At 35.0% G+C, this 16,318-nt stretch overlaps 1 protein-coding gene across 1 annotated transcript; it reads right to left on the bottom strand.

Annotated features, from left to right (window-relative positions):
- Positions 1-2,452: 2,452 nt before the first annotated feature.
- On the bottom strand, positions 2,453-15,441 carry LOC105881000 (sucrase-isomaltase, intestinal-like). The gene is made up of 8 exons (XM_012782441.3): positions 15,292-15,441; positions 14,842-14,926; positions 9,557-9,613; positions 7,890-8,020; positions 6,250-6,338; positions 4,560-4,609; positions 4,212-4,370; positions 2,453-2,622 (listed from the first exon to the last, which is right to left on the bottom strand). The coding sequence occupies exons 1-8, from the start codon at positions 15,297-15,299 to the stop codon at positions 2,563-2,565; spliced, it is 639 nt and encodes a 212-aa protein (XP_012637895.2). The 5' UTR covers positions 15,300-15,441; the 3' UTR covers positions 2,453-2,562.
- Between the last annotated feature and the right edge of the window lie 877 nt (positions 15,442-16,318).

The raw sequence follows: 16,318 nt of genomic DNA, 5'->3' as shown, positions 1-16,318 counted from the left end.
AACTGAATTCCTGCCATTGGAAGCTCTTTGAAGTTAGTTCTTGTGTCCCTATGGCATATTCCTATCATATCATTTCTTGAGCACTTCCTTGCTTTTTGTCACTACATTATGCTCCAGACCAGGGGTCCTCAAACTTTTTAAACAGGGGGCCAGTTCACTGTCCCTCAGACCGTCGGAGGGCCGGACTATAGTTTGAAAAAAACTAGAACAGATTCCTATGCACTCTGCACATATCTTATTTTGAAGTAAAAAAACAAACGGGCAAAAACACCTGCATGTGGCCCACGGTCCGTAGTTTGAGAATGCCTGCTCCAGACTCTTACACTTCCTGTCCCAGCCCAAAGAGCCATTTCTCCAAAGATACCTGGTTTCTTTTTTTGGAAAACATGATTTGAAACCAAGATCTGAGTGTTAAGTGTGTTCATTGCTACAAGGATGTTGTTATATTAATATATATTTACCTATTGAAAAACATCTGGTTGCTAACAGTTTTTAGCAATCACAAATAATCTGCTATAAACATTTATATGCAGGTTTCTGTGTGGACACCAGTTTTCAAATCAGTTGAGTAAATACCTGGGAGCTGTATGACTGCTGTATTATATGGTAAGTCTATGCTTAGTTTTCTGAAAACTGCTAAACTGCCTTCCAAAGCATCTGTACCATTTTGCATTCCTGAGTAACAGCTCCTATTGCTCTGCATCCTCACCAGAATTTGGCATTACCAATTTTTTTCAGAAAATTTTAGCCATTCTAATAGGTGTATAGTGGATTTTGTTGTTTGCATTTGTTTTTGATTCAATCTTTTCAAGCTCAAACAGAGAGTACATTGACACGTAGACTTTAGACATCACCAAACTATTGCCTATGGTTTATTTTTATTACAAATCACACAACAAACACAGCACAACATATATATGTGTGTGTGTGTATATATATACACAGTGTATATATATATATATATATATATATACACACTGCACATTTTTAACCAGTGTCTATCTATAACAGACACTTCCCACATAAAATTAATTTCAAGAATCCCATTCTCCTACTGCCAACTTCTCAACACTCTCTCTCTCTCTCCACTAATTCCTCCAGCTCACTGGGACTTCTGATCTATTGACCCTATCATTTTTTTTTTCTATCCCTCATATTCTGCATGTCTTCATTATTTGTCTTTACCCAACTTAGATTCTATGGTCCATTATTATAATTATTCTCTTTTATCCTTCAATTTCCTTGCCACTCCATCCTTCTTTGTTATTCCCATGGCCAAATTCCCACCCCAGTTAAATTCTACTCTCCAGTTAGTTCCCACTCATATCCAAATAGCTGAATTTGGCTAAAGAAATCACAAAACATGCTTACTGTTCTCACTTTAAGTAGGCCCTTACTGCTAAGTAGCAATCCTATTACACCTCCCTCATCAATTACTCTTCCTGTTCCTCTCACTTTCTCTTTCTCAAACTTCTAACACCTCTGTACCTATCCTCATTCTCAGCTGATAACATTGGAAACATTGAATCTTATTTCACTGAGAAAAGAGAAACCATTAAAAAGAACCTCCACCATGTTTCCACCACGAAATCCACTAATCAGCCTGTACCAACACACATGGTGTCTTCCATCCTATTGGGATGAATGAACTCCTTGTGCTCCTGTCTAATGCCAATCCTCCATTGGTGCGTTAGATTGCATCCAACTCACACTTACTTAAGGACTTAGCTCCTAAAGCTTTTCCCTCTCTTATCCCTGTCAACAATTTTTATCTGTATTTATCTATCTTATTTTTCTTATCAACCATACTATAAAATCTCCCATGCTATAAAACAAAAATAAACCAAAAAAACCCTCAACCCTGTACCCACATTTCCTCCAACCACTGTCTCATCTCTGCTGCCCCTTTCATTTAAGCTCCTTTAAAAAGCTGTCTACACCCATGCCTCTTTCCCATTCTCTCTTAGACCTACTCCAGTTCACTGTATCCCCTCTTGTCATGTACGCCTGACTCCCACTAGTACATTTATACTCAGAGATTTCTTCAAGTCACAAAAATCAGAAGTTGTGTTTTATTACTTTACTTCTAAGAAAAAATTCAGGTAATCTAAAATGAAAATCAAATATATGTTCCAAATTTTTTTTAAAAAAATGTTTTCTGCTGAAAAGTTCTGGTTTACAAAAAGCTACCTTTTGCCAGAAATTTACCAAATTTCATTGGGTTCATAAGCTTTCTACTAAACTAAAAATTCCACAATGGATTTTTTTCAAAGGCTTGCTTTGAAGACCAAGAAATCTGATCTTATTTCTCAGCTCAGCATTTCAACATACATCAGTTCTTATAAGGCAGAGGAAGTTTAGTTAGCATTTTGTCCAGCTTTTATAAGAAACAATGTCAGACAATTTGAGTAATACACACAGACAATACATAATTGAAATATTTTAATTATATTGCTATTTAAATTAAAATTTCCATAAATGCAAATAATTTTTAACTATTGTAAATAACTGTTATAGATAATTTTTTACCACTGCTGTTTTGGTTATTATTTTTAAAATTATTCAATTTAATGAAATGGTCAGCTCCTGGGACATGGGTTCAGATATCCATAAAGTAACTTTCTGTAACAGATGAGAGGAAATAAATTAGTGAAAGTAAATCAATGTAAAGAAATTTAATTACAATTGAAGTTATCGAAATAAACTTATGATGCTACAAAGACAATCAAATGTTTTCAAGAGTCTAGAGATAACTTTAACATATATGTGATAATATATATACATACGAATGGCATATAACATATCTAGCATATATGTATTCCCCCACGCATATTAAATTATTCACAGACCATAAGTTTATAAGTCCATGGAATCCTCCAATTAAACAACTTATTTCATTCAGAAGTGACCTTTGTATCCTATAGAACTTTTGAGGTTTTTGTATTTTTTTTAAATTCAAGATGAACTACACACATAGATGAAACAAAAATTTGTGAAACTAATTTCCCAAAGGAGGTATTTTTTATTTTTGACCTGAACAACTGCTTTTAGTTTATCAGGAAGCCTAGATAAGAGAAAGAGCACAGAGAAAACAGGGAGGCAGCTCAGGTTTTCTACCACTGCATTACTAACTGTGAGATAATGCTAAGACATTGTTTCTTCCTCTCTAAAACCTGGATGATAATGTTGGCCATTCAGATTTATCTCCCAGGAGTATGGTGAGAATCAAATGAAATAATGTTGCTAAAAATTCTTTGTAAAATATAAAACTTTAAGTAAAGTATTACCATTATGATTAGGATATCAAATAACTTAATCAAAATAATTCTCCAATTAGAGAGAAATCCATTTAATTATAGACGGGCAAATTCTGAATAGATCATTATTCAAATGACCTTGTTATCAATTATGTTTTAATTAGAAAAAAGAAAATTCAGTATTTTGAGCTCTGTGCCACTGTTCTGTATTAGTAAAGACCATTATGTTGTATTGTGTGATGAGTATTAGGCATAGGGGCTTCAGAGACTCCAAACTCTCTAAGATCTTTCCTCATATTGGAGGGAAGTAGTGTGTATTTAGCATTCATTAAGTACTTCAGGAATGGGGACCATGTCTTGTATTTATAAGCAAGTATCTATAGCACATACACCTTCAAACTCTTAGCAAGAGCTTATTAAATATTTTTAATTTTCAAATAAAATAGAGTATAAGGAAAGAGGCATGAGACATCAGGAGTTTCAAGGTCAAGACTCAGTTCTGTCAATTAGTAGGAGTGTACGACTTTGATAACTCACTTCACCTCCCTGATGTTCAGCTAAATGTATATCTGTCCAATGAAGGAATTGAAATATAGTCCCTCCAAACTTTCCACTTTCAATTTTTTAAAAATTTTATTCCCATTTATTTTAGCTTCCCATTTATCCTTCCTTTATGGTGCACTTGAAAGAGAACACACCAGCCTTGCATGATATTGTCTGTGACATTTAATTTAACAAAGTCTCTAGCCCTGATATGGGCACAGTTTTATATGGAAATATAACTGTATGCTTACTATCTTCTTCAAGCTTCAGAAATATGCAAGCTGCTATTTTAGAAATGTGATCTACTGTGGTTTTTGCAAAGAGGCAGTATTCAAGGAAAATTCAATTATTAGCACTTAGGACTTAATAAAGGAAATTTTTCTTTTTAACTCAATAGTGTTTAAACCTTACCCTATTGGAATTATGCTGTATTCTGCTGCTTTGAATGGTTTTTCCATTCATAGTAATAACATTTGGTTTTGAAGTCAAACCAAGGATCTGAATAGTGCCACATGCTAGACTACTGATTCCATAGTAGCCATTTTTAATCACAGTGGTTTTCAGCATTCTCTGTTGTTATGGAGAGAGAAAAGCATTTTTAAATAAACAATGGAAATACACAGAAATATACAATGCAATGTAATTTGGAGAATTGCCAATACTTTGAAACACTTTTATTTTTAAGATCCCTTGGAATATATTTTTCTTCAGAAAAAAATGAACTATATGTCACAAGCTGTACTGAATGCTTAAACTTACATCACGGAATTTGTATTGGACATAGAAGTATTCTTTCTTTCTGATAGAATCTGAAAAATGAAGATTAACATTAGAAAATACTATCAATGTTATCTTTAACTGTTTTTTTTTTTTAAACATAAATTCTGCTCAATTAAGCTCCAAATCTGCAAGGTCTTATCCTAAGCTTTTTACTTGGAATCCTCTGGGTAAAAAATAATAATAATAATAATAATCATAAATTGATTAATCACTAGCCTCCAACTTATTTTTCATGATGCTATTTGGAAAATAAAAAATAGAGTTAATCTGCTAAACTAGGTCTTTTTATCATACCATGCCTCCCATTTTTTTACTCATTTTCCTCCCTTGTTTTATATGGAAAAATAGGAGAAAAGGAGCTTCTTTTTAGACACTTCTTTTTCAACACTTTAATTTAGTAAGGAGGAATACAGTATAATGACATTATGGGCAACCTCCTCCCACAACTCTGTGTATGGTCCACATATACAAACACAATCACAGACAGATGCAGCCCTCTCTCTCCCTGACTACCAATACTCCTGCCTCTAAAATTCAGAAACAATCTCTTTCAAGTGTTAGATATTTAATCAGTGTATCCAGAGCAAAAAAAAAAAAAAAAAGAAAGAAAACTAAAAAGAAACACAAAAGAATGGTGGTTATCATGAAAATCTAGGCACTGAGGGCCCTTTGTACCTTTCCTGAATTTCTACCACAGAAGCAATGCGCCATCCTATCTATATGTCAGATTAGGAGTGTATCTTCCTGTTTGGCTTCACATTTTCTTTTTCTTCCTTTTCATCTTCCTTATTAAAATGTTTCTCCCTTTCCCTGTCTTTCTTGCTTATGAAGGAGGGGCAAAAAAAAAGATAGATGTAGGTCAACCAGTGTGGAGACAGAATGTTCTGAGCAGTAACTTCACGGGCATTATTGTCTCTATGGTGTAGTCCCTGAAAACTCATTTCTGATTTTTAAAATGGGGCCTCTTTGAATATATTTATCAATGTATATAGCATGTATTATGCTTATCATGGAAGTCATTTCCATTGTTCCAAGAAAAATCTTTTCTATAGTTTGCTGATCAATGAGATAAGATTAAAAAATAAAATTGGGAGAAATAAGAGAGAAATTAATAAACAAAAACACTGATGTTCGGCCTTGCCCAGCTATGTTTTGATCTGTTTTCTCAAGTTAATCCAGGCCTTTTCCTCTTCCATACATCTTTCTCCAACCAATGGCCCAGTCTCCTTACCATAGAAAATCAGCAGTTCCTTCTTCCTCTAGCCTAATGGCTATACAACCAGAACCAATTTCTTACAACTTTCCACTGAAAAGTTCTACTCATTAAGATTGCAATCTCTCTCCCCAAGTAAGAATGTACTAATAAGAAGAAATTTTATTTTAGCATGCTAATAGGGTAGAGAAATACACTCTCCTCTCAGGTAACCATAGTGTATTTTGTTAGCACCTTCCTGGAGAAAATGTCTCACCTGTATTGCTTAACCCAGGGGAGTGGCCAGATATAAGGAAAATGTCATGTTTCCTGGACAATAATGTTGGAGAAAGCGGAATCTTGCTATAGTATTTATTATATCAAACTTACTATGCTGGTCTAGGTCTCCAGTCTTTAATGTTAAATAAAGTCATATTGAAATCCAGAACATTTCAACTGTTGTGCCTGTTTGCTTACCAATTGAGTTGCCATCATCCCAGAAAAGGGAACCAAATGCCTCTCCCTGTTCATTTAGAGCAATTATAAGGCCAAAAGGATTCAGGCGACTGTAGAAAAAGAGTGAAAATTGATATAAATGTGTATTTTCAGGGTTAGAAAAGCCAAACACCAATCATCTTATAGAACTATGCAGAAAACTGTTGAATCCTTTCTTAAACATCTTTACCAAATATTCAAATTTATCTTTGAATACCTCCAGTGATAGCAAACTTATAATATCCTTCAGCAACCTATTTCTGCCTCTGAATAGCTCAATCTGAAAAAAGATAAGTGATAGCATAGGATAGACCTCTCAAAAGCAATTATCAAAGTGTCTTCCACTGGAAAAAAAGTAAAGGTTTTTATGATTAATAAAATGATATAATTATTACACCATGCTAATTGAACGTGTACCCCTCAGTTTCTTTGGCTTGTCTACAACAAAGAGAAAGCTGTAATAAAATTACCACAGTCATTGGATTAGGAATCCTGGGAGGTGATTTTAAGGTATGACCAATGAACTCAAGAAGAATGAGGCTTGAATAATAATTTGGAGAGTCTGCACAGCTAGGAATTTTATTAATATCTCAGGAAAAAGAATGCAAGAATGCATGTGCTCCATTTTTGGGATTCTTCAATGGAGACATGACTTGAGGCTTTGATTCTAACCACTTGGCAAGAGAAAATTGCAAAATGAGCAAAGAACTATACAACCCAAGTGATAAAACAAACTTACTTTTGGAAAAGTTGAGTTACAGTGAGAATTCCTTAAGGAAAATGTTTGGGTTTCATATAAAATACACTTGTGTCATTATGTCACTATATTTTTCCCATAAAAATGAAAAGTTAGACAAGAGACCTTCTCTTCTTGGTCATGAGCAATATAATAACTTGAAATTCAAATGGATCTATTATTCAAGTTAGTGCTATAGATCTAATATGAAACTATAGATCTAATATGAATTTCTAAGCTCCTCAGGGTACGTTCAATATTTCAAAAATGTCTAGCCAAAACTTCTCTCTAATAAAGATTTATATTTTTAGCTGATTTTATTTTTAATTAATGCTGATTAGCAGTTCTGTTTGCTATTATGGTATCTTTGATGTCAAATAGAAATATGAACTAATACTTCTCAAAATCCTGCTTGTTTGCTTGGCAGAATCCTTGATTACATGATATCTATGGAGCAAAAATGACTAATTAAATATAACCTAAATGAAAAAAAAAAAAATCTTGGGGACCTGACCTAGTCTTTATATAAAATATAGGAGAGAATTCATGTATTGGAAATCACTAGCTAACTCAAAAATAATAATAGGAAGATATGCAGGGAAAGATTGCTTGAAAGTGAATCAAACACTCAAATAGAATATCATCCACTAACCTCTCTCCCTCCCTTTTCTTCCCTCCCTTCTTCTCTTTCTCTCTCTCATATACATATGTATGTGAGCACTGACATACATTACAAACTCACATGTAGGCAACTGATATACTACTAATTGCCACTATTTCCTGTCACTGGCCTCCTGCTTATAAAACAGGCCCTCCTCAGACACACCCCAAGCAGGAACAGTGACCATACTCGGTGTGAACTCTCCTGAAAGCATGTGCCTGTTACCTCAGCATTGTTGTTCTGCCCGGAAACTGTGTAGGCAAGATATGTCCTCCACGGATGAAAAGGGGAATTACATCTAGAGGAGCAGGAACTTCAACATATTTCTTCTGCCAAGAAGGTGGGATTTCACCCCCCTAACATAGAACAAGGCAGAGTTAACAGCTCCAATTGCATAACTGATAACAAGTAATACATTTCAGGAGACGTAGGAAGTTGAAATCTAAACTTTTGTTCAAATTCAACAAAGCATCCATGGAATACGGTAACGGGAAGGGTAACTTAAAACGTTTAATTCATTGACTCAAAAAAAAAAAAAAAAACTTACGTAAACTCCAATATGTAAAACACATAAAAGCAGCATTTATTAGTACATACTTATTTCAAAAGTTTAACTTTATAACCACATTTACTTACTAAAATATGTGAATATTTAATACAAGAACACTTTTGTATGAACATTTCTATTCTTTTCCAAAGTTCACTTTTATTAAGAAATGAAATTTAATGCAAATATTTATCAAAATTTATGAAGCACTTCTGCAGAATATCATTGGAAAGTGATTGATTTAATTGTTTAATATAGTATGATAATCTGCTGCTAGAATGAAGAATTTTTAATACCATTTCCCCCAGTCGTAACTAACTGATAATTTAAAAATAGATCACATATCCTTTCTTACAATTGGGGATTAGTCCTATGTTTATGTCAAAAGTTATTCCCACAAAAATTTATTGAAAAATTTCTGGGTAACATTAGTCAATGCTCATCAAAACATACTAATATTAATAGAATGGGGTAAATGAACTCATTAGTTAAAATAACTGCTCTATACTAGAGATGTCATATTGTTTCCCCTCTCATTCGACCACCCTCCCCCACCATCACAACTATAGGTCCCACTGCCTAGGAGACTAGGTATAGCTAGGACGAAAAAGATGAGTTGGATCAATAATATAATATTTCTTGGGAATTTGAGCAACAAAACATGGAAAGAACCTGCCACTTATCACAGAAGCAAAATGGATGTATAAAGATACATGTCTCTTGCTAGAATTCATGACAAGCTGAGACCCTTTTGAAAGTTAGTTTGTAAAATAAGAACAGCCCATGGAATGCTGAGCCCTGGGAATGGAACAACATTGGGCTGAAATCTTCACAAACTCTTGCAATGGAGTCCTGAATTTCTCCATGAAATTCACAGTTGCTGTTCTTGGATTTCCATGAGATTTTTTTTTTTTTTTGTCAGTTCATGTGTATTCCTACCATAAGCCTCATGCTTGAGCTAGTTTGAATGGATTTCTCGTTCTTGCAAGATGAAGTACCTGTCTCATGGATTATATATAATCTCTATTACATTCTGCTATAAAGAAACATCACTGTAGGGATTCATTTGCTCTTAATAATTTAAATGTTTGGATAAAATAAGTAAGTACACTCTTCTTCTAAAAGAAGTTATCACATCTCTCATATTAAATATTTCATGATCTATATATGGCCAATTCTACCATTGTGAGAAGAGCAAATAAGGAGATTCACCAAGAACTAACTCATTAGAATTATACAGTCCAAGGCTCTAGAAGTCATATAAAAATAATGGAAAAGATACTATATAAATTTCAGAGTTACTGGATTTATGTTATTTTTCCTATAAAATATCTAAAATACATACTGTGTAAAAGTCAAACCAGGTTGCTTCAGGAAAATAGACAAATACAGATCTTGCCCCCTTTGAAAAAATGAAAGTATTTGACTTTTAAAAATATTTTTTGAATTAAAATATTTTAACAAAAATGCAGTAGGCTATATGGTTATTCAATCTTATACTATTTATCATTAAAACTAAGTTCTAGTTAATTCATATATGATTATGCAGAGAGCTAGAGAATCTACATGAAACATTCATGTGCTTTCAGCAAATATATTTTATGCCCAGATTATGGAATTTTAATGTGTAATGTTCATAATGTTTTCTAAAAAACCTAATTGGGTTTATTATATTTCAAAATATTAATGTCTCACTACAGTGTAGGTAGATTTCATTACCAGCTATGCAGTTACTCTGTGGACTAAAATCTAGCTGTGATTAAAGTTATAATTAGATTTAAAAGTCATATCTAGAGAAATCCCTCTTGTATTTTTAACTCAATAGCAATTGTCATATAGCTATGGAAAAATCTTAAATATGAAATGCTTATCAACTTTTTCAAATTTTTTTTTTACTTCTTACTTTTACTTACTTTTACTTCTTACACTTATTGAACACTAAGTATACGAGAATGAACAAAATTGATGATAGTTTAAATTCTAGTTAGTAAGGCAGGAAATATCCATACATATGTACACAGGTATACATATGTAAAGGTACATACTTTTATTTACATATAAATACATATACGTATTCGCATATGAATATACATATGTTTTAAAAATATACTGATAAAACATCAAGTTGCTGGAGCTAAGAATAATAAGAATGGACCTTAAATAGGATGGTCAGAGAGATCTTCTCTTGAGGTAATACTTTAACTAAAATTTAGAGGAGAATAAAGCAAAAGAAACTAAATTGTGAAAGATCTTGATTTGTTGAAAGTACTTGAAAGAAGTCCAATGTGGCTGGAATTGAGTGGACAGGAGGAAGCCCAGCCTGGGCTGAAGGTGGGGAGATAAGAAGGAGTCTTACAGGGCCTTGTAGGCCGTGGAAAGTACAAAGGGAAGTCACTGGAAACCTGATATGACTTATAACTTTAAAATATCATAGATATGAGGACAGCAGAAAAGGCTGGATTGGGAGTGGTAGGTAGAAAAGCTAACAGATAAGGGAAAGATTTTTGCAGCAGTCTAGAGAAGAGATGGAAGCTTAAACCAGAGTAGTAATAATAAAGATGGAGAGAATTTAGGAGATTCCAGATACTTTGGAGAGGTAGAAATCATATAATGGTAGCTGCTGGTTGGTAATGGATTGAACAAGAAGAATTTCTGGTATTGTGGCTTCAGCACTCACTGTATGGTAGGTAGATAGTGATTACTTCTGAGGGTGGGGCCCATGGAGCATGGAGAGTCCTGATTGTATTATAATAAGACACATGCAGGCTTTGGAGGTGAATGACAATGTTCCATTTCACAAGCTGTGTTGAAGTATCCAGAATAATATTTGGTTTTCTGTATTTATGTTTTTTATTTTATAATTAATTATATTTAAAGTTTTTATAAAATTGTTTTCCAATACAAAGAGAAAAATGATTTCCAGAAAACTGAATTATACTGCACAAAGAATCTTTAGAATAGGATCATCTCAAGGAAGTGGAAGATATTTGGAAGAAGAGGAATTTCATGTGGTAACATAAGGTAGCAATGCAATTTAGCTGTATTTTATATAAATTAAATGAGGTGACCTGTGCAAACGTGCTCCGTAAATTTTTAAGCTCTATATAAATGTAAGTTGTTAGCATTAAAGGATCAGATGAAAGTATTAAATTGAACCAAACACCAGTAAGATGGTAGAACAGGGAGTCCCAGGCCTTGTCCTCCCATAAAAAACACCAAATTAACAATGAAATATAGACCCAAATGCCTTTATCAGAGATCCAGAATCCAGTTAAGTAGTCACAGTACCCCAGATGAGCACAAAACTGAGAACTGCCTTAAAACAGGTAAGAAGAGCAATTTCACTTTGCCTGAGTCAGACCCTTCCCCATGGTGGCACAGCTCAGTGGTGAGAGAGATCACCTTGGTCCACAATTTCTTCCTTAAGGGAAAGAGAAAATGTCCAAGGCCTTTTGGTGTGCTTCTCTGGGCATGGGTCTCTGTTCTACCTCATATGGAATGCTGAGTGAACTGACATAGGCTGCCTAGGGGCAACTAAGAACAAAGAATTGGGGTGGGCCGAGAGCCAAGGAGAACAGAGAAGGTAGCATAAGCTGGCATAGCCCCTCTCCTGGCTCAGCACAGAGCAAAGGGAGAAAAATCAGCTCCCAGTTGCTCCCTGGGAAGGAAGAGAGGTGGACTACACATCCAAGGCCCCAAGATTTCAGGGTGCTACATGGGAGACTAGCTTCTGTCTGGCCTGTCTCAGAGAGCTGAGTGGACCCAGCATAATCTAGTCACGTGGGGGCCAGTGAGGATAGATATGGCAGTTGGATCTAGCCAACAGATGGTCACCACAGCCCCTATCCCCAGCTCAGCACAGAGCAAATAGCTAAAACTCCATGTCCCAGAATTCCCCCAAGAAGGGAAAGCATCGGACAGAACATCCAATGATCTAACTTTTCTGGGGGCTGCCTGAGGACCTGGCTTCAGTCTTATTTGTCTCAGAACACTGACAGGACCCAACACACTCTAGATGCCAGGGGGTTGCTAAGAACAAAGAAAGAAGGTTGCATGATGTAATGTTATGATATAAGAAGAAATATATATATTTTGGTCCGCATCCCTGCCTCCTGACCTGAGTTCCAAAAGCCCCTGTGATTTCCTAAGTGATGAGAGTCACAGGTGCGTCTTTTGTTAAAATATCTGGGTTTTGTCTCCAGGTCCTGAGATAGCTCCAGAGTGATAAAGGTAAAAGGAGCATCTTTTCTTATTTATAACAAGCCCCTTTCACCTTATTAGCTGATTTTATGCTAATGAGGTGACTCCTGGAGGGTGGGAGCTGGTTGCCAGAGACAATTAGTTTTGTGATTAGAATGGGAGATTGAGTTCAATCACCAATAGCCGATGATTTTTATCAATCATGCTTATGTAATGAAACCTCCATAAAAACCCCAAATGATAGGGTTTGGGAAGTTTCCAGGTTTGTGAACACATGGAAGTGCTGGTAGAATGGCACAGCAGAGAGGGTGGAGAAGCACTGTGCCCCTCCCCCATACTATGCCCTATAAATTTCTGCCATTTGGCTGTTTCTGAGTCAATATCCTTTATAACAAAAGGGTGAACATGAGTAAACAGTTTTCCTGAATTTTGTGAGCTCCCCCTGAGAGAGGATCACAATGAACCCCTGATTTATAGACAGTCAGTCAAAAGTCCAGGAGTTCCAGACTTGCAACTGGTATCTGAAGTGGAGGATAGTCTTGTGTGAATGAGCTCTTAACCTCTGGGGTCGGTGCTAACTCTGGGCAGTTAGTATCAGAATTGAGTTCAACTATAGGAATCCAGTCAGTGTCCACTGAAAATTGGAGAATTTGTTGGTATGGGGGGAAAAATCTCATAATTTGTTATCAGAAATGTGATTCATTAGAAAAAATAGTGGTTTTCTTTTTATACTAGCACAAATGTTAGAGAGGCCACCAAGATCTCTGGCCAGGCTGACTGGTGAGGGTCTTCTCCTGTACAAGGCCAGTCAGCTGAAGACTGAGAGGTGGTTGTTTTGTCTGATGTGCAGACACCAACACAGAGTCAAGAAAAATGAAGAAATGGAAATATGTTCCAAAGAATAAGATACATTTCCAGAAACCAACCCTAATGAAACAGTTGTGTAATCCACCTGACAAAGATTTTAAAAAACCATGATAAAGAAGAAATGGAAATATGTTCCAAAAAATATATGTTCACTTCTGACCTCACTGAGGTCAGAAGAACAATGCATAAACAAAATGAGAGTTTCATCAAACACATAAAAAATATAAAAAGTGGCAAACAGAAATTATAAAACTAAAGAATTAATAACGGAACTAAAATATTCACTAAAGAGGTTCAGCAGCAGACTAAATCAAGCAAATGAATCAGCAAACTTGACGACAGGTCTTTGGAAATTATTCAGTCAAAGAAGCAAAGAGAGAAAAGAATGAAAAAGAAGGAAGAAAGCTTAGAGACCTATGGTACACCATCAAGCAAAACAATATATGCATTATATGATTAGAAGAAGTAAGAGAAAGAAAGGACTAGAAAGCAGAGTCAAAGAAACAATGGCAGAAAAATTCCCATCTAGGGAAGGATATGGACATCCATATCCAAGAAGCCTATAGAATCCCAAATAAGATGAACCTAAAGAAATCCACACCAAAACACATTTAATCAAATTGTCAAAAGTCAAAAACAAAGAGAGAGTTTTGAAAGTAGCAAGTGAAAAACAACATATCACATAACAGGGAACACCCATAAGACTACCAGCAGAGGATTTGAACAATGCTATAGACCAAGTGGACCTACCAGACATATATAGAACATTCGACTCAATAGCAGTAGAATATACATTCTCAAGTGTAAATGGAACATTCTCCAGGAATGATCACATATTAGGCTATAAATCAAATATTAACAAAGTGCGAAGATTGAAATCATTTCATATCTTAAGATATCTTCTAATTTCCCCTTTGCTTTCCTCTTTGATCCACTTGGTTTTCAAAAGTCTGTTGTTTAATTTTCATATATTTCAAATTTTCTAGTTTTCCTTCTGCTATTGAATTCTAGTTCCATTACACTCTAGTTAGAGAAGACACTTGGTATGATTTCAATCTTCTTAAATTCTTAATGCTTGTTTTGTGACCCAATGTGATCTATATTTCCCTTTGTGATTAAAGTATGGATAAGAAAACTATCTTGAGAGATGGGACAAACAGGTTGGAATTAGGAATTGGGGTTTTGTTTAGAAAAGGTGACATGAAGCTAATGATATTTTCAAAATAAGCTTCCTGATATTACATTGGTATAGGTGAAAAATGGAATTTTACCTCTATTTTCTATAATGTAGCATGTATTTGGGGGGGGTCAATATTCTACTTCTGTGAATTTTGTTGAGATCAATTTCAGAATTTCTGAATAGCAAAAACATATATTTTAGTTTTGTTCAGATTTACTTAATGTGAAGGATATTTTACAGGAGGTAAAATAGACATACAAAGACATTGTTTTCAAATTAAAATGATGTGAGAACAGCAGGAGAATATGATTAAATATGAAATGACAACTATGTACACTGCTATAATTAACTGTATTGTGCTGATATATAATACTAATACTTACCTCTTCAAGAACTGGAGTAATCATTAAAGCTGGCCCCCAAAGAAATGCTCTGTCAATTCGATGAGTTGTAGAATCTGATGTGAATCTAGATTTTTTTAGAGTGAAAAACTATTAATTTAATCAATGTCTTTGTATAAATAAAGTCTTATTCAACCACCTCCAGTTTACAGTGATCTCTCAGTTCTCTGTGGAGAAGGACCAGGTTTCATCCTTTTCATACAGTCTACACGATTTTGACAGCAACACACAGACTTCGCTTTTTGTTGATTGAAAGTGTTTCCTTAACTATACTTTTTGAATCTGTGAATTATTTCTAATCATAGTCAGAAGGGGGAGAATTTGATTTGACTTTTCTTTACCTCCAAAGTAATTGCCTTAGTAGAAAAACTCAGACTTCCAGGACTTAAGTGATAGATACTAAGACCAAAACAATTATTAAACATTATTTACTCATGCATCAATCCTCGGACCACTGTATCTCCTCTGATGTGAGAATAGTAGAAGAGGGTGTAGAGGTAAGGCAGCAGTAAATATCTAATCCTTAATGCAGACCGGGAAATTGTGGCAAACTCCTCTCCAAACACCCCAGGGTCTTGTTCCTATTTTAAGGAGAAAAAAGAATTGCAATATTCTATTAACTAAAGTGTGAATTTTTAAAGCATTATTTTTTTTTCATTTTTGGGGGGGGGTTGGGAGAAGCCAATTTTTGAATATTATGTCTCTCTACTTGAAAGTTTTGCACCACAGTAGGCTATTGCCGAGTTGTCTCTCAATGAAATGCATTCTATACAGTTCGCATGTTGGAGTGTGTAGTCTGCATGCCCAGCTGGCAGCAAAGTTTAAAATAATTTCTAGATGAAAGATCATTACTATACCTCCTCTTCAAGAGAGAGGGTGACTTCACAGTAATTTTACTGAGGAATGATTCTGCCTTCAGACTGAAGAATCCTGTACCAGAATCATGTACTATTAGGTTATTAAATATGAAATGTCCAATTTTCGATCGAAAGTTTAGTTTATTGTATCTCAAACAAGAAGCAGTACTATGAATCAAAATATGCACCTAAACTATCAACGCAGGGTTACCTTCTTAATGGTAGCTTATTTATGCCAGCAGGGAAGAAGCCTGGAGAGCAAGTGGTGAGGAAATCATGAATGGTGTTTTCCACAGCTTGTTGAGAATTGAATATTTTTTCTTGCAAGAAGTGGTCCAAAGGCTGGAAGAAGTGGTAGTCAGTTAGTGCAAGGTCTGGTGGATACGGTGAATGACAGAGAGTTTCCAAGTCCAGCTTCCATAGTTTGAGCAGCATTGTTTTTTGCAACATATGGTCTTGCAAGAGGATTGGCCTGTCTCTACTGACCAATCTCAGCTGCTTAATGGCAAGTATCCGCATCATTTCATCCAATTAGTTGCAGTAGACATCTGCTGTAATTGATTGACCAGGTTTCATGAAGCTGTAGTGGATAATACCAGCAC

Source organism: Microcebus murinus, chromosome 10 (assembly GCF_040939455.1).
Source record: "Microcebus murinus isolate Inina chromosome 10, M.murinus_Inina_mat1.0, whole genome shotgun sequence".
Taxonomy (NCBI): Eukaryota; Metazoa; Chordata; class Mammalia; order Primates; family Cheirogaleidae; genus Microcebus; species Microcebus murinus.
Note: the sequence above shows the minus strand (reverse complement) of the source record. Positions and strands in the feature narration are given on the sequence as shown.